This window comes from Sander lucioperca, chromosome 24 (assembly GCF_008315115.2).
Source record: "Sander lucioperca isolate FBNREF2018 chromosome 24, SLUC_FBN_1.2, whole genome shotgun sequence".
Lineage (NCBI taxonomy): Eukaryota > Metazoa > Chordata > Actinopteri > Perciformes > Percidae > Sander > Sander lucioperca.
This window is the reverse complement of record NC_050196.1, coordinates 18,750,321-18,769,087: the sequence shown is the minus strand read 5'-3', so window position 1 is coordinate 18,769,087 and position 18,767 is coordinate 18,750,321. Positions and strand designations below refer to the sequence as shown.

Below are 18,767 nucleotides of genomic sequence, written 5' to 3'. Positions count from 1 at the left end.
ACCGGTGAAACAACCATTACTCCTGTAACAACCGGTGAAACAACTAGTACTCCTGTAACAACCGGTGAAACAACCATTACTCATGTAACAACCGGTGAAACAACTAGTACTCCTGTAACAACCGGTGAAACAACTGGTATTCCTGACAAAACATCTATTGGAATTCCTGTTCCAGAAAGTACGGTTCTATCTACTACTACATTTACTACAACTTCTAATATGGTTCCTATTACTATTACTACGGATCCTAATACTAGTACCACTACTCTTATGTATACCGATAAAACTGAGATTAACATTGCTCCTACTAATCCTATGTATACCGATACTACTGACTATACCGTTGCTATTACTACTACTCCTATGAATCCTACTACTGCTACGCATCCTACTATTACTACGACAGATCAAGCTACTACTCCTCCTCCTTATCCTACTACTCCTCCTATACCTACAGAGGTTCATACTACTAGGCCTACTCCTCCTTATCCTACTACTACTACTACTCCTCCTATACCTACAGAGGTTAATACTACTAGGCCTACTACTCCTCCTCATCCTGCTACTACTACTACTCCTGCTACTACTACTACTACTCGTCCTCCTACGACTACTATTACTACTACTACTACTCCTCCTGCTACTGCTCATCCTCCTACTGCTCATCCTCCTCCTCCTACTACTACTACTACTACTACTACTACTACTACTCCCCCTCCTCTGGTTTGTGAAAACGGAGGTAGACCTCTGAACGGCGTTTGTATCTGTCCGGACGACTGGACTGGAAAGACCTGCTCAGTAGGTAAGTCTGACTCATTTAAAAGAAAACTGTATTTCCTAAGTATTTAAATACCTGACAGTTGTTTCACTTCATGCTCCTCTGGAGGGCTAGGAACCGAAACCTGGTGACATTATGGCAATCTTTCTGTTGACTTTGTCTGCCCTCGCCTCCAAAATCTTATTCTCGCTCAGAGTGGAAACACTTTTAGGAAAGCTACGTTGAGTGCATAATGTGCCAGTGGTAGTATAAACCTTTAACACTCTGGCTCAAGGCTAGGGTTGGTTACCGAAACCTTAACGTCCTAGAGCTTTAGTCGCTTTTGTCCTTAACGACCAGTATCTAGCGAAACCGAATGACAACGCAGATTTGGGTGCCTCATTATTTCCAACGACTTTCAAAGTGACTCCTCTGTCTCAGACTAATGTCCAATAATGTCTGAATGAGACCCTGAGAGTCTTGCTAGAGGCGGTGGGTATTGGGTATTATCCAAAGTTTGAAGTTAAATCATGTGAACATTGTCAACAACCAATGGGTGTTCTCCCTCCAGCACCAAACAGGAAGCAGCAAACGGCTAGAGCCAGTGTTGTTTATGGTTGCTAATGCGCTGCGCTATATATATATATATATATATATATATGTGTTGTTTGGATAAGAAATGCAAAATGTATCGTCAGTAAAAGAAGCACACATTGGCTTTTGCTGCTCTAGCTGCTGGCCACTCCCCCTCTCACACTGCACACAGCAGGACCAGACACAGAGAGGGTCGAAGAAAGCAGCAGAGCTTTGGCAGCTAAAATGTGAAATACACCTCAGACCCACAAAAATGTGAAAAGTAGCACTACTTTGGACTGTCTGTGACTTTGAATAAACAAACAACAATTCCCGTATTTAAGGACGTTTCAGAATCCCACACATGCAAAACACAACCAGCTACAGATAACGCTTTACAACAGAGGGGGGTGGGGGGGTTACAGCCTTTGACTCTTTTCTGCTATTGTATTAAATTGCTGTGAGCTGGCAGATCATACCGTCTCTCTCTCTCTCTCTCTCTCTCTCTCTCTCTCTCTCTCTCTCTCACACACAAAAACAGTCCGGTTCTGGTGGTTGATGAATGCAGATATGTGCTGATTAGCTCTTATAACGGACCACGTTGGTAGCGCACTGCCTTGACTCCGTGACGCTAATGTCTGATTACTCCACATTTTCATTGTGATATTTTGTGATTACATTCTGAATCTGCAGCGTTCTCTGTCAGGTAAATACAGTAGTAGGTAGGCCTACAATGTCTTCCTCTGATGTAGACGTAGCCTACACTGTAAGTCAGTAGTAGGCTATACAGTGGAGTAAGTGGTTTGGGGTCCTTCTGTAAGTAATTTTGGGGTACAATTTGGTTTTGAAGAATTCTACAAGCAGCAATACCACAGGCCAAGCAATCGCCCGTTCCAAACAGGCACATTTTCAACGGGCTCTGTACTAGTATATATAAATAAACGCTAAAGAGAGAAAGTTGCAGATGTTTTGATTTGATTGTATCAAGAATGCCATAAACAAGAAAATACATCAAATACAATCAAGGATAAAAACACAATAAAGTCCAGGACTTATTTCCATTCTCCTCAACACATAAGACAAGACACTTACAGAATGTGTGATAATCAATGACATAACATAAACATTTTTCTTAAATAAGTAAATAAAAATAAAAAAGGTTACTGGCCCCCTGCTCTATTCTGCTACCCTCTCTAGTAACCAGGCCTTGATTCTCTTTTTGAAAGAGTTCATGCTGGAAATTACTTTAATTGCCGGTCTAACTTGTTCAACCCTTCTGAAGCGAGTAATCCAGCGGAGATTTACCGGCCGATAAACACAGACCTCCGGGTTAGAAAAACAATACTTTTAAACCGGTGCCTGAACAGATATTTTATAAAAAAGATGCTTACCATCCACTAGAGACTGTGAAAAGACTTTCTTAATGTAACCAACTGTCTGACAGTTTTTCGTTTAAGCACCGGTTAAGGAAATAACCCAAACGATACCCAGCCCTGCTCCTCACTGGATTCACCTTCTCCATTTTAGAGTTTGGGCTCCATTTCAAAGTCAAACTGAGCAACAAAATCTTCATCTTTTGTTAAACTTGTCCTTGCAGCGAATTTCTGCAGAGAACAGAAGATTGATGGATTCAACTTCCCAAAAACTCCCATCGGCTGGTACGCTTATTCTAAGGAAATCTGTCCACCAGGAACGAGTGCCGGTAAGTTTTATTAGTTACAGGCTGTGTCTCAATCCGCATACTTCCGTCAGTCCACTGCTAATGGTCACTGACCGCTTACAGCCGTAGTCCCACTTTCAATGGTTAGTATTGTCTCAAAAGGAACACTTATGTTAAAACACTTACTGGAAATGACGAGCGGGATGAACGTGACGAACGCAACACATGTGAACGCGATTTTCCAGTCCTCTTTCCTGTATGCAAATGAGGAGCGCCACCTCTCAAAATCTGACAAAAATCTTTTAAACTGACCTTTGTTGATCTGAAATGTAGACAGATTCAGCAACTGCATGGCCTATTTCTCTCTTACGATGTTTTCAGAAACGTTTCGGTGAACTATTTTTGTAAAATATGACATCGTAATTCCGAACGAGCCGCCATTACAGTCGGTTTGAAATTCTCGAGCAGCCAGACCCACGTAAAGCGTTCGTCCAATCAGCTGCCGGCAGTGTTGGGAGTAACGCGTTACAAAAGTAACTCAATTACAGTAATGTATTCCTTTTTTCTGTAACGCAGTAATATAACGCATTACTAATTAAATTTCGGTAATATTATACTCGTTACAATCTCAGTAACGCGAGTTACAACGCATTTTAACGCAACATTTAGTGGTGCATTGTTTTTTTTTAAGAATTCACCAACACCACGACACATTTCTTCACAGGAAAAAAAAAAAAAGCCGTATTATTTTCCTGTCGCTGTATTCGATGGTTGAGATGACTGCAGAGACAGATACATTTGCGAGATGGATATTATTTTCAGGAGTTATTACGCTGCGTTGAAGTGAGCTGTCCCGTTTCTGTTCCCGTGGTCAGAACCAGAGACGGTACGGACAGCATGTATGTCCCAACAGGTGACGGTACGGACAGCATGTATGTCCCAATAGGTGACGGTACGTCAGCGGCTGACAGATATAAACATGTCGGGAATTAATGTTGAGGCTGGCTACACGTAAATATCATTGCATTTTATCAGCCGTGGAGAGTAACTCTGCCTGTAGTGGAATGGCTTCGAATGACGACCAAAAGCGCTTGTCTTTTACTGTGACCATTTACTGTTCAATATGTTGCAGTTTTACAAACAAGAAAGTGAACAACTTCAGCCTGACAGACATGTTGCTTCTCAGTAAGCTAGCAAGAGTAGGCTACACAACAGACAACTTCCGTGTAGCTTACTTCAAAATAAAAGCACTTCCTGTGACGCTTCGCAGTAAAACTAAATTACTGTTAAATAAGGTTGTGTAGGCTACCTTTTCACAAATCAGCTGTAAATCAAGTACTGTAAATAATGTTAATAGTGAGTTTTAATCACACTATAATTGAACATTTCCTTTAGAGTGTTTTAACCTAAACATGAATTTCTTATTGAAGTGCTATAAACAAACATTTTACAACAATGCCGTACTTTTGAGTATTTTCATTTTCTCCTACTTGCCTATTATATGTTTTACTTATCTATTTTGTATAGCTTTAGTTACTTTGCATATTTATATTAATTATACAAAATATGAATAATCTCTGATGTATTAAAGTGGGTAAAGACGAGACTTTATTGATCCGGTGGTGAAATTCACAAGCTAGCTGCCAAATCAAACTTCCCCTGTTATTTTGGTGAAAGTAACTCAAAAGTAATGCAACAGTAGTGTAACGCATTACAATTCAGAGACAGTAATATTGTAATATAACTAATTACTCTCAAATGACAGTAACTAGTAATCTATAATGTATTACATTTTGGAAGTAACTTGCCCAACACTGGCTGCCGGTCAAGGGCTCCCATCCGATTTGCAGTCAAGATGGCGCCCGTTTAGTGCGAGTAGGGTCCATCGTTCCACACTGAACTATTGACCGTTTTTAAGGGGTCATCCGGGTACTTTCAGTGCACTGACTTTCTGCGTTATTTACACTATAGATAGTTAAGTATATATACTTAAAACTAAGTATTTGAAGTGTGCAAGTAGGCAGTTTGAGACACAGCCAGTGTTATCTCCATCCATCAGGTCTCCCATAATGCACTGCTGTTTGAGAGTTTTATAACGTTTCCTTGCAGCGGGTAAACCTCAGGCTTCGACCAGATGTTCCAAAAGGAACATAACCGCGAGTTTCCAGGATCTGCACGTCCTCCGGTGTAACCTGACGCTCACCGACATACAACAGAATGTGAGTCAATGGGGAAGAAAAAGGCTATCACAGGGACAATAGACTTCAGGGAAGAGATACCTGAATAATGCGTTTCCTCTCTCAGCTGACCGGCCCGGCAGATTTAGAGACGCTGGCGGCGAGCGCTCAGATGCTGACGTCCCAACCTGAAGATCTGACAGCTGAAGAAGTGACGACGGCCGCTCAGATCGCCGACACGCTGCTGTCATCTGTGAACATCTCACAGGTACGAAACAACAAACCTACAGAGAAACAACTCTTGCACTTTTAAATCTGAGTTACAATGAGTTCTGACTGCTGTCTACCAACGCCACAGAGGTACGAAACAACCAAGAAGAAACTCACAACAAACATACACATCTTAAACTTCAGCTACAATATGCTTTTGGTTCAGCAGATGCCGAACACCAAGCCACTAACCCATACCAGTGGATATATATATATATATATATATATATATATATATATATATATATATATATTAGGGCCGGGACTTTAACGCGTTAATTAAGATTAATTAATTACGGGACTTTAACGCGTTAATTAATTACGCAAAAAATAAATAACATAATTTTAACCACACTTATTTTTGCACCGCGGAACGTTTTTCAATGAATGAGTTTCGACGGACCGATTATACTGGAGCACCAACTAGCGTTCTTGACTTCCGACAACAACAAACCACAGTGAACATGAACGAAGAAGCTGACGAGACCGCTTTGCTTGGCCCCGTGGATGGGAAATTTTGTTTTAAAAAACGAAAGGATGGAAGCGTCGACAAGAGCATGGTTGTGTGCAAGCTATGCAACAAGGAATCACCGCAGCACATCGAGCCTCAAATATCACCTCAACGCAAAACACATAGGAGTTAGCGTGGACGTTAGCCCGACTGATGCAATTAAAATGCGATTAATTTTGATTAATTAATTACAAAGCCTCTAATTAATTAGATTAATTTTTTTAATCGAGTCCCGGCCCTAATATATATATATATATTATTCTTTGCGACGAAAATATTGGAATATAGTTGTAGAAATGCCATGACTTTATTCTTAAAATGTCGTAACTATGTTCTCGAAAAATCACAAGGTTACTATTTTATTCTTGAAATGTTTAAACTTTATTCTTGAAAATGTGACTACTTGTCACAAAAAGATGGGGGCAGCAGTGTTTCCAAATGTCTCCGTATTAGGGGCTCAGAAATGTGTAAACGCAGTAGTGTGGACGCCCGGCGTAAACGTAGCAGAAGATACTTCTTTTTTAACCCAAATGTAGCAGAGGAGATGAAGCTCGAGTCTTAACGATACTCTGTGTGTGTAGCAAAGACTTCATTGTCACTGTCTGGACTGATGGAAGTCTACATGGGGGTGCCACAAGGTTCGATTCTCGGGCCAACTCTTTTCTCCCTATACATCAATGATGTGGTTCTTGCTGTCGGGGACTCTCAAATCCACCTCTATGCAGACGATACCATCCTGTATACATCCAGCCCCTCATTGGACACTGTGCTATAAAACCTGCAGGAGAGCTTCAACGCCATTCAGCACTCCTTCTAAAACCTCCAATTATTACTAAACTCTGGCAAAACCAAGTTCATGCTTTTCAATCGATCGCTGCCCATACCCTTGTGTTGTCTTCCTGTCAACCTTGAACACTCTTTTTTCAACGTTTTTGATGCCTTTTTTCACAGTTTGTTTTTGCTTTTTTCAACATTTTAAATTGTTAAATTTTTCTTCTACACATTTTCAGCGCTTATTTTTAAGTCCCATATTTTCTGATATAAAACAAAAATTAAAAACAGGTCAATTTGACCCGAAGTCAACACAAGGGTTAAGTCCAGGATCGGTTTCCTATTCTGCAACAGGGCCTCCTTCACTCACGCAGCCAAACTCACTTTGGTGAAAATAACAATTCTTGATTTCAGTGATGTCATTTACATAACTGCCTCAAACTCTCTCCTGAATAAACTGTTGTCTACCATAGTGCCATATGTTTTGTAACCAGAGCTCCTTATAACAACCATCACTGCAACCTTTATGCATTAGTTGGCTGGCCCTCGTTACACACTCGATGCTTAACTCACTGGTATCAACTAATTTACTAAGTCCTTGCTAGGCAAAGCCCCGCTGTACCTAAGCTCACTTGTCACAATAGCTTGACCCAAGCAGATACATCTCTTTGGTCACCCCAAAAGCCCACACCTCCTTTGGCTGCCCCTCCTTCCAGTTCTTAACTGCAAATGACTGGAATGAACTACAAAAAACCCTAAAACTCAAAACCCTTATCCCACTAACTGCCTTCAAAGTACGTCTGTCTGAGCTCCTGTCCGATCACTGTACATGCTAACTGTTCTCCCTCATTCATGCACTGTTCTGCACACCCTTATTCCATTATCTCTGTCATGCCCCATTGCACAGTTGCATAGATGCACATCTTCACCTGCATTGCTACCATATCTGTTCACGCTCTTTTGCACTATTCCATCTGCCCTGGCATTCTCAACTGTTATTCTTCCAACCTTTGTTGTCAAACAATTTTGGTACATCTACTGATCTACATCACTATCTAGACCACAACTTGCACTAACTGTATTTGACTCTTTACTACATCTCAGCAGTAATATAGACTGTCTATTCATGTATATTGTGTTATTACCATATCACTTTTGCACATCCATCGACTTACTTACACCTCCCTTCTTGCCAGCTTTGTAATGCCTTCTTAATCTGTACTTTATGTAGCCTATTGTATTCTGTATTCTTGTATTGAATGGAATGTGAAACTGTATGTTGTCTTGCATGCTTATGCTTTTCTTGGCCAGGTTGCCGTTGCAAATGAGAATCTGTTCTCAACGGCCTACCTGATTAAATAAAGGTTAAATAAATAACTTGTTGAAACTGTGTGAAACTGTGTGTGTTTCAGAACGTGAGGGAGGCAGCAGTAGCGACCGTCAGCCAGATTCTGAACGCCAGCCTGCCAGACAACAACCAGGAAAACAGCGCTACTCTCAGGTAAAATACTGTACTTTGTTTTCAGAACCACACTGACGATATATATAATATACAAGAAAATATATTTCTGTGTTGTGTGCAGCCTGACGCTGACCCTAACCTAGCTGTAGGCTGTGTATATCTTTATATATTCCTGTATATATGTGTGTATGTCTATATATTCCTGTATATATGTGTGTATATATAACTATATATTCCTGTATGTGTGTTATATGACTATATATTCCTGTGTATGTGTGTATATATGACAAAATATTCCTGTATATATGTGTGTATAAATGACTATATATTTGTATATATTTGCAGCCTGACGCAGACCTTGTCCAGGCTGTCAGTGAACCTGAGTCTGATCTCAGATCAGATTGATTCTAAGTTGGTTCAGCCAAACATTGCGGTCCAGTCAGCTCAGATCTCGGCGGCCGACACTCAGGGAGTCCAGTTCACCGCGCTGTCAGGTGACTATTATCAGCCAATCAGCAGCCTCTCAGGGTCAAAGGTCAGATGGAGGTGGTTTTATGGTTTTATTATTCCGTCATTAATCTCTTCACTGTTTACTCTTTCTTCTTCTGCTTTCTCCTTATTTAATTTTGTAGTTTTCGCAGCGTTTAAATACCATAAGGTTTAACTTTTAGAGTTCCAGAGGATATTGTTATCCCTGAGAATCCCACGTAAACTTAAAAAGTAATTAAGTAATTTGTTATCTGTCCAAATAATAAAAGTCTTAGTACTCACAAGATTCAGGATTGGCTTCATGTTGAGGGTCTATAGGAGCCTAAAAGAGACAAAAAAATAAAGAAAATCACTATCATCACATCTATTCTGTAAATAAATAACATCTGTTGAAAAAAGCATCAAAAACATCCAAAAAAAATGACAAATGTTGAAAAAAAGCGACTAAAGATGTCGTGACTTAATCCTGCATTTCTACCAAAAAAAAAGCATCTTTCCCACGACAAGGGGCCTCTAGGAGCCAAAAAGAGACAAATCTATCAAATAAATTCTTGACATTTTGTGCCACATTTATAAACTTTTATTCTGAAGATATCTCCCCTAACTAGGCTGTGTTTCTCTCGGTGCATTCAGGAACGTCGGGTAGTTTCGTTGCTGACCGCATCCAGCTGGACAACAACACATCGGCAATTGCCGTGGAACCCGGCTTCATTGCCGACGTCGTCGTTTACCTCCAGTTCCCCCCAGGTGAGTTTCCTCAGAAAACTGAACTTTGTGATGCGTTCTTTAAACGTTATCATTGCTTTCTGACATCTTGTCTCTTTTTTTTTTGACCTTTTTTCGGTTTGAGAGAAAGAGAAACAAATCTCCAAATGTTTTTCTACTTTTCAAAAACTTTTTTTCGACACTGCCACACAAACACTGTTTATCTGCACACACTGCTACACAAACAGTTTTTTTCCGCCTTTTTAAAAACTTTTTAAAACCTTTTTTTTCGACTTTGTTTTAATGTGAATGTGTGAAACTAACTCCAGAGTTAAATGTGTCTGTGTTGTTTAGGCGGCGCTGCTGGTGGTCTCCAGACTCTGTCCAACGTGTCTCTGGGTTTCGTCCTCTACCAGAACGACCACTTCTTCCGTTCGCAGCGCTACAGGCGGCGCCGGGCCTCCGTCAGGGTCCTCTCGGCCACAGTTGGCGGTCTGGAGCCACAACAGGTCCAGATGTTCTTCAGACCAATGGTAACAAGATTTGGCTGCTTTTTCCGACATTTGGCCCTTTTTTTGTACAACATCCTTAATATTTTCATTACATTTCTCTTGTGCAGTTTCTGAGCATCTATGAACCATTTATGTATCATTTTGGTGCAATTAATTATTTGGTGGAAATTAAATTTTCATGCGATTTTTGTGACATTTTCATGATATTTTATGTGCAATTTCCTGGCCATGTTTTCATACCACTTTGATGCTTTTATTGTGCCACAGTTTGGGGTTTGGCTCTTTTCCAAAGTTTGTGTTTTTTGACTTTTTAAAAACTTTTTTTCCACTATTTTTCAACTAAGTTTTTCGACTTTTTTTCAACAGTTCTTCAACGCATTTTTAAAAACTTTTTGTCCGACTGTTTTTGGACTATTTTTCGAAAGTTTGACAATTTTTCGCCTTTAAAACAAAATACATTTCGACAGTCTTTCGACTGTTTTTCGACTGTTTTTTGACTTTTTTTTCGACTTTTTTCGACTATTTTAAGACTGTTTTTTGACTGTTTATCGACAATTTTTCAACTATTTTTAGACTATTTTTCTACAGTTTTTTGACTATTTTTCAACTATTTTTCGCCTTTTAAAAAAAAACTTTCGACAGTTTTTCGACAAAAAAAGATATATGTCCCGATCAATAAAGTTTTAGATGTTTCTGTGGTTGTGTTTCAGCTTCTGGACAATACGTCTCTGTGGGACTTCTCATGTGTTTTTTGGGACTACAGTTTGGAGGATTGGAGCGCGGCTGGCTGCTGGAAGGGAAACGCTTCAGACGGAGTCCTCCAATGTTTCTGCAACCACACAACCAACTTCGCTGCTCTCTGGGTGAAGAAACATGCTCACAAGTTTCACTTAACACTCAAAATTTCATATATTTGAAGGTATATCAAAGTGAGTCTTGTAGAAAGCTTGTTGAAAACTCTATTGTGTGTTTCTGTTTCAGTCCTTCAGAGAGAATTATGAATATGCAGAAGCACTGGATGTGATTTCTATAGTTGGACTTTCTTTCTCCATCCTGGGTTTGGTTGTTACGATAATTCACCACATTACGGACAAGTAAGACATTATTTATCATATTAAATATAATTTATTGTTTGGGTGAATACTCTGTTCTGTGAGATATAGAAATCCTACTAAGGTAGTTCCGGTGAAACGGTTTACAGTTCTAAAATATCTGTATATTAACAGTTGTTTGTCTGTATATTTTAACAGAAGTTGCCTCTTTAATCTTGAAATCTTAGGACATATTCTCTTATTATTTCGACTCTATACCTAAAATGTAACATGATCCTTGTTCTGCAGCTTTAAGAGAAAGAGTGGCGAACGGAAGAACTACAGGAACTCCCAGCTTGCTTTGCTGAGTATATGCTTCAGCCTGCTGGCGTTTATCATCACCTTCCTCTCTGGTGTCACAAACCGCGGACAGGACGCTGGCGAGGACGACGCGGTGCTCGACACCGAGACCAATGGCGTCCTGGACTCTGACGAACACGTGGAGGCGGACGGCGGCCCATGTTCGATAGTGACGGCCCTGCTTCACTTCTTCCTGTTAGCTACGTTCATGTGGAACAGCATGTACGCCACGCAGCTGGTGCTGGTTGTCCGCAAGATGAGCCAGAACCTGCCGCCGTACTGGATGCCGCTCAGCACTACCGTGGGATGGGGTACGACTTTAAAGCCACATAAACACTGTTAATCTGCACATACTGCCACACAAACATATTTATCTGCACACACTGCCACAAAAAACACCATTAATCTGCAAACATGCCACATAAACACTGTTAATCTGCACACACTGCCACACAAATATGTTTATCTGCACACACTGCCACACAAACATGTTTACCTGCACACGCTGCCTCACAAACACTGTTAATCTGCACACACAACATAAACACTATTAATCTGGACACACTGCCACACAAACACTGTTAATCTGCACACACTGCCACACAAACATGTTTATCTGCACAAGCTGCCACACAAACACTGTTAATCTGCACACACTAATAAAAACTGTTAATCTGCAAACGCTGCCACAAAAACACGTTTATCTGCAAACACTGCCACACAAAGTTCATTTGTCTGCACACACTACCACACAAACACTGTTTATCTGCACACACTGCCACACAAACATGTTTATCTGCCCACACTACCACACAAACAGCGTTTATCTGCAAACACTGCCACACAAACACAAAAGATGACAGATCTAGATTAAATAAAAAAGCTGAATACTTCTTTAACTATTGTTTTAACTTCCTGTTTGCTGTCAGGAGTCCCAGCTGTCGTCATGGCGATCACACTGGGAATCGCCTACAGGGTGGACAACCCTCTAGGATATAGACAGGAGGAATTGTGGGTATAATTATTAATTCATTATCTGTTCAACTTTTCTCTAAGTTCTTACTTTTGGTTTCTTTGTAAACTTTGGATCTTGTTGCACTTTCTGCCGTTTTTTTGACATTCTGATGCTTATTTTAAAGTTTTTTTAGTTTCTTTGAAAACTTTGGATCTGAATTAAATAAAATTCTGTGTGTTTGATCTTCAACACAGTTCTTATATTTGTTGTTGATGCTTTTTTGACATTTTGGATGTTTGTTTTAAGCCGTTCTTGATGCTTTTTGTGATGTATATATATATATATATATATATATATATATATAGTTAATGATTAATGTTGTTTACTGTTTAAAGTTGCTGGCTGGCAGCGCTGGATAAATCCAAACACTTTGACTTTGGGAAGCCGATGTTTTGGGGTTTTCTGCTTCCAATCGGTTTGATTCTGATCTACAACATCGTTCTGTTGGTTCTGGTCTCTCGGACCACCTGCACGACCGACCCCGCCCTCAAGAGGTAACACCCCCCCCCCCCCCCCTCCCTCCCTCATGCCCCAAAACTTTAACAGGTAACTTCCCGGACTACTATTCTCAAAATATAAAAAAGAAATTGTAATATTTTTATAGAACACAAAATATTTTATGAATTATATCAAATTTGTTTTGTGTTTCTGCAGCATCAAACCTCGGTCCGTGTGGAGGAAGTTCCTGATCAGTTTCTCTCTGGCCGTGTTACTCGGTCTGTCCTGGACTCTGGGTTACCTGGTGCTGGTTACCACGGGAACTGCCCACCTGGTGCTCAGCATCGTCTTCTGCCTCTGCACCACCACACAGGTGAGTCAGATATGACTCTAATGGCATGCAGAGGAAGCTGCATGCATATAAATGTATAAATGATATCCCCGTAATACAATACTGATAGAAACATAGCTTTAACAATCTGTTTCCTACAACTTTGGGTGAAGCAAGATTTACCCAAAATACCCAGAAACTTGTAGCTGCAAACTTTCTCTATGTGTGTCCCATCAAAAAACGGATGAAGGCTTTTCGGTGCTTTTTTGTCACTCACTGAAGGCTGTTTTTGTCAACGTTTTGTCACCTTTTTGTCAGCTTTTTTGCGGCTTTGTTGGTGCTTTTTAGCCGCAATGTTTTATGCATTTTTGTCGCTTTTTGGGCATTTTTTTGCGGCATTTGTTACTTTCTGAAGCCTGTTTTTGTTGATGTTTTGTTGACGTTTTTCACTCACTTTTGTTAGGTTCGGGTCGTTTTTTTGCTGCTTTTTTGTCACTTTCTGAAGTCTGTTTTTGTTGCCTTTTTGCTGCTTTTTGGACACCTTTTTGTCGAAATTTTTGATGTTTTTTGTCACTTTTTTAACGTGTTGTTGTGTCTGGTGTGTTCCAGGTTTCTACCGAGCGGCGCAAAGTTATAACAGAAGACACATTTCTTGTAAAAACTATATACTTTGTTTTGTCTGGGTGTAAAGTCAATTTAAGATCAAAAAGAGCTCTTTGGATTACCAGAAAATTTCTTTGTGTTTTAGGCTCCAGATAAACTCTGTGTTTTCGTGTTTCAGGGGCTCCAGATATTCGTCCTGTTCACCGCCAGAACGCCGAGCTTCAAAGCCGGCGTGACGCAATTGGTTCAGACTCTCTCGTCTATCAACATCCAACTCAGAGAGTTTACATATAATCTGCAGAGAGAATGGACTCACTCTACGGAGTCCTACAGAGAAATGACAGCCTAGAGACTTTTTTTGGTGGGGGGGAACACTGAGCAACCCGTTGCAGCAATTTCTGTCTCAAAATATTTTACTTTTGTTATGAAAAAAAATATCTTTTTTCCCTTGGGACTTTTATTGTGAAAATATTCAACTTTTATTCTGAAAATATTGATCTTTTCTCTATCAAAATATTGGGACTTTTTTTAATAATAATATTCAACTTTTCCTAAAATATTCTTAATGTATTTTGTAGAAAAATTGGCATCCAACTTTTCTTCAGACACAGTAACAGACTTAAAAAATAAGTCTTACCTTCAGATGATTCAGCCAGGATCCACTGGAGGGACTACACTTCCCAGAATGCATTGGAATCCCTCAGGAGAAGCCAGAAGGATCCACTGGAGGGACTACACTTCTCAGAATGCATTGGAATCCCTCAGGAGAAGCCAGGATCCACAGGAGGGACTACACTTCCCAGAATGCATTGGAATCCCTCAGGAGAAGCCAGAAGGATCCAATGGAGGAACTACACTTCCCAGAATGCATTGGAATCCCTCAGGAGAAGCCAGAAGAGCAGCTGAGAAGAAAAGCGAAATCTGATTTAAATGTCTTTGTTGTCGTGTAAATACTCGGAGGATTGTTCCTGGACATTCTCACTGTGACTTTTATTTAAAGTACATTTATTCAAAATGTTGCACTTTCACAGTAAAATAAATGAATTCTCTCATCAAATCGTCTAAACTGGACTTTTAAAAGCCACAAAAAGGTGACAAAAAGTTATGATAAATGCAACAGAAAAGAGCCAATGGGGGGAGGCGAGGGTTTCTGCTGGTTCAGTTGTTGGAGACAGAGAGACCAGTATGGAGGATATATTTATTCATAATTCAAATTGAAAGTCCAAAGAGAAAAATCATGCCATAATTGAATTTAAAAAAGAAAAAGGAAACTGAAAAAGCAAAGTTGAAATGTAAAATGATTTATCATTTGAATTTTACATTTTGATTTAACATTTGGCTTTTCCACTGATGTCAAAAGTGGAGGCGTGGCCCAAAGGCTGGTGGGAGGGTCTGAAACAAAAGGGGTGCAGAGGCACCTTATGGACAGCAGGGGGAGCTGACTGCTGGGAAACAGTTGAGGAGCATCTGGCTGCAGCTTAGCAACCAGGCTGGCTTGGCCTCGTCATTAGATGATAGAAACTGATGATGAAGGCTAAACACAAACGACATTTCATGCAACAACAGTGAAGTTTTCATGTAGTTACTGTAATTGGGCCCGTGTACGTTTTCATTTATTTAATTTCCGATTTTAAAACGATATCCAAATTTGAAAAATGGGTGTTCAAACGGAAAACGAGCCATATTTCAGGAACTAAACTAGTCCATGATTCTATTGAGAGACTTCCAGCTGACAGCGGGGTCTGTGAGCATCACTGGCCGGCTGGCGAGCAAGCGATCCCGGCCGCCGCCAGCTGGCTGTCACGTCAGACTGGAGCTTCTCGAGTCGACAACATCGAAGAGAAAATGTGCAATTGGCCATACATTTTTGTAAAACTGCCCATATTCAAACTCTAAACATTAAATATTTCGCATAAAACAGTCTCAGAAGTGAATTTAGTGTTGAAATAGCAGACGAAAAGCCATTGATTCTAGAATCTAGATTGGGAGTTTGCTGTAGTAGCAGCAGCCAACAACTGGAAACTTTTTACAATTTTCATCTGCTATTTCAACACTAAATTCACTTCTGAGACTTTTTTATGCGAGAATCGTTTTCTCTTTGGACTTTCAATTTGCATTATGAATACATATATCCTCCATACACCAAAGGGAGACAAACTCCATGAAAAACATCTTCATCTTCATCTCTCTCTCTCTCTGTTCTCATTGGTTCTGAAAAAGAAAAAGGGTTTGAAGCCTAAAACAAAGAGTCCTTTCTATGTTACCACACACACACACACACACACACACACACACACACACACACACACACACACACACACACACAGACACACACACACACACACACACACACACACACACACACACACACAGACACACACACACACACACACACACACAGACACACACACACACACACACACACACACACACCGAGACATACAGACAGACAGCTTCAGATTTACAAGTCGGAGGAATTTTGTGAATTCCTTTCCATTAAATCAGGGTGTGAAACTCATTTTCATTTAGGGCCACACTGGAAAAGAGAATCACATCAAGGGCCAGACGTAGATTTAAATTCACATGCACACATCGAAAAAAGTTAAATATCTTTGACTGTTTTACTGCACGTCGCTTTTTGGTCATTTTTGTTGCTTTTTCAGACTTTTGTGTGTGTGTATGTATATGTGTGTGTGTGTCTCTGTGTTTGTGTGTGTATGTGTATCAGAGGTGTGGACTCGAGTCATGTGACTTGGACTCGAGTCAGACTCGAGTCATGAATTTGATGACTTCAGACTCGACTCGACAAAATGTACAAAGACTTGCAACTCGACTTGGACTTTAACATCAATGACTCGTAACATCACTTGGACTTGCGCCTTTTGACTCAAGAAGACTTGCTACTTTCCATGAAAACTGGGGAAGAAAATGTTCACACGGCCGCGCCGCTCTCAGTTTATCTGCATCTGTGAAAAAAATGTGCACCACCTGTATGCATGCAGAGAGCACGCGCGCTGCCTGCACGACATCCAATCACTGTAGTCCCACGTTGTTTTGATTCAACAGCATCTAAGCAGGCACATTGCAAGACAACCAATGAAGCACAAGCAACAACGCGCCAGTTGGCAAAATGATACCAAAGATAGTTTAGTTTGGCTATAAATATTACGAGGTAGTCGACAAAAAAAGATTTGCAATTTGCAAAACATGCGGGCCCTTATTTGATTAATGTCATTGTATAAAAAGAGGTTTAAATAAATACAAATCTTACAGACATACATGATTTGTATAAATTTTATTTCTGTGGTAAGAGGACTTGAAATGACTCAAAACTAAAATGGTAGGACTTTGGACTCGACTTGAGACTTGTTGGCTTTGACTTGTGACTCGACTCGGGACTTGCCTCATCTTGACTCGGGACTCGAGGGCAAAGACTTGAGACTTACTTGTGACTTGCATAACAATGACTTTGTCCCACCTCTGATGTGTGTATATATATGTGTGTGTGTGTGTGTGTCTGTGTGTGTGTGTGTGTGTTTTTCGTTTTTTTGCATCGCTTTGCTGCTTTTTTTTTAGCTCTTTTCGACTTTTGCTGCATTCAACAAAAACCCCCAGAAAGTCAGCAAAGAGTTCCTTAGCCATCACAGAGTTTACAATGATTACAACCGGTTTCATCGCCTGAATATTAAAATACTCTCTGGTCCTGTGGGAGTTTCAGAGTCGGTAAATCTGCCAAATTATGCTCCGAGAGTCGCGTCAATTGGAGTTTGGTGCACAACTAACCAGGGCCAAAATGTATTGTGAACCTAAAATTGATGCGATGGGCCAGATCAAACTTTGCGAGGGTGTCCATTGGTCCATGGGCCTCTAGTTTGACACATGTGCAATACATCAACAAGTACAACTTAATTGATAGAACATGTTGATGTGAAAACTCAACTCAAAGTGTTTTATAGATTACGTTCTGAATATAAACTCCAGATAAAGTGTAAACAAGGTGCTAAGTTGTGTGATTTGTTGTTGAGTTGAAGAGGAACTTTGAGCTTCTGAGCTGTTTTATGATTTTATATTGAGATATTTATGGTGCACGCTAACTCATAAATAAGATCCTGCCCTGCAGCAGCTCAGACGTGGGACCACAGCAACAAGTTAATGTTTAATAACCTGAAGTTTAATCCAACGTCTCCGACATACAGCAGCTGATCAACATGGACTCTTGGGTCTTCTTCCTTTTGACTCTGGGTGAGAAAACTGCAGTTTGTGCTTTGATTTTGGAAGATTACTTGGGAGTTTATGAGCTACAGTGTTGGGTTGTTGAGTTTATTTTTAGCGGCTTAAATCACAACTAATTCACCGTCAATAACAATACGTGCGTTTCTTAATTTATCCCAAAAATATATATACACAGAGAATATTTTTCAGTCATCGTGTTATTTTGGAAAGACTGATTTAGTTCAGGGTACTTTTTAGTGTGTGTGTGTGTGTGTGTGTGTGTGTGTGTGTGTGTGTGTGTGTGTGTTTGTGTGTGTGTGTGTGTGTGTGCGTGTGTGTGTAACTGTGTCTGTGTGTGTGTGTGTGTGTGTGTGTGTGTGTGTAACTGTGTCTGTGACGCGAAGTCATAATATCACGAGCGCTTTTCATCATTAAAAGTATCAGAAATCATTACGTCTAAAGTGGCACATGCCAGGACATGCCACTTAAAAATCTAACTGCAACTGATCGAGACTTGTTCAGCTGGTGTTGAAAGTCAAAAGATAGCCCTTTATTAAGGATGATACAGACGGACCAAAACATCGGTAACAAAGTCCAAATAAGCGACAGTTTGAGAGGAACTTTGGAGTTAACATCTGAAGATAAAGTTTTGTTCAGTTGTTAAATTTAAGTGACAGTTAAAACCCAAACTATTTTCCATTTTTATGACCATCCAGTATCCTTCGCACTCATATTCTACTTTCCATGTTTGTGTAGTCTTAGGGCGTTTTCACACCTACCTCATTTGGTCCCAACTTTCAGACTTTTCAGTTTGGTCCGAACCAAAATTGCAGGTGAGAAAGGTGCCTCGGATTCGGACTTGGTTCTGACTTTTGGAACAAATACAAGAA

At 40.2% G+C, this 18,767-nt stretch overlaps 1 protein-coding gene across 1 annotated transcript in view; it reads left to right on the top strand.

Moving 5' to 3' along the window:
• The first annotated feature begins 363 nt into the window (after nucleotides 1–363).
• Nucleotides 364–18,767, top strand: part of adgrg7.1 (adhesion G protein-coupled receptor G7, tandem duplicate 1) — a 34,324-nt gene continuing 15,920 nt past the window's right edge. Inside the window, exon 1 of the mRNA XM_035998826.1 lies at nucleotides 364–802. Coding sequence (XP_035854719.1) covers nucleotides 364–802 — 439 coding nt within the window. The remainder of the gene's footprint in view (nucleotides 803–18,767) is intronic.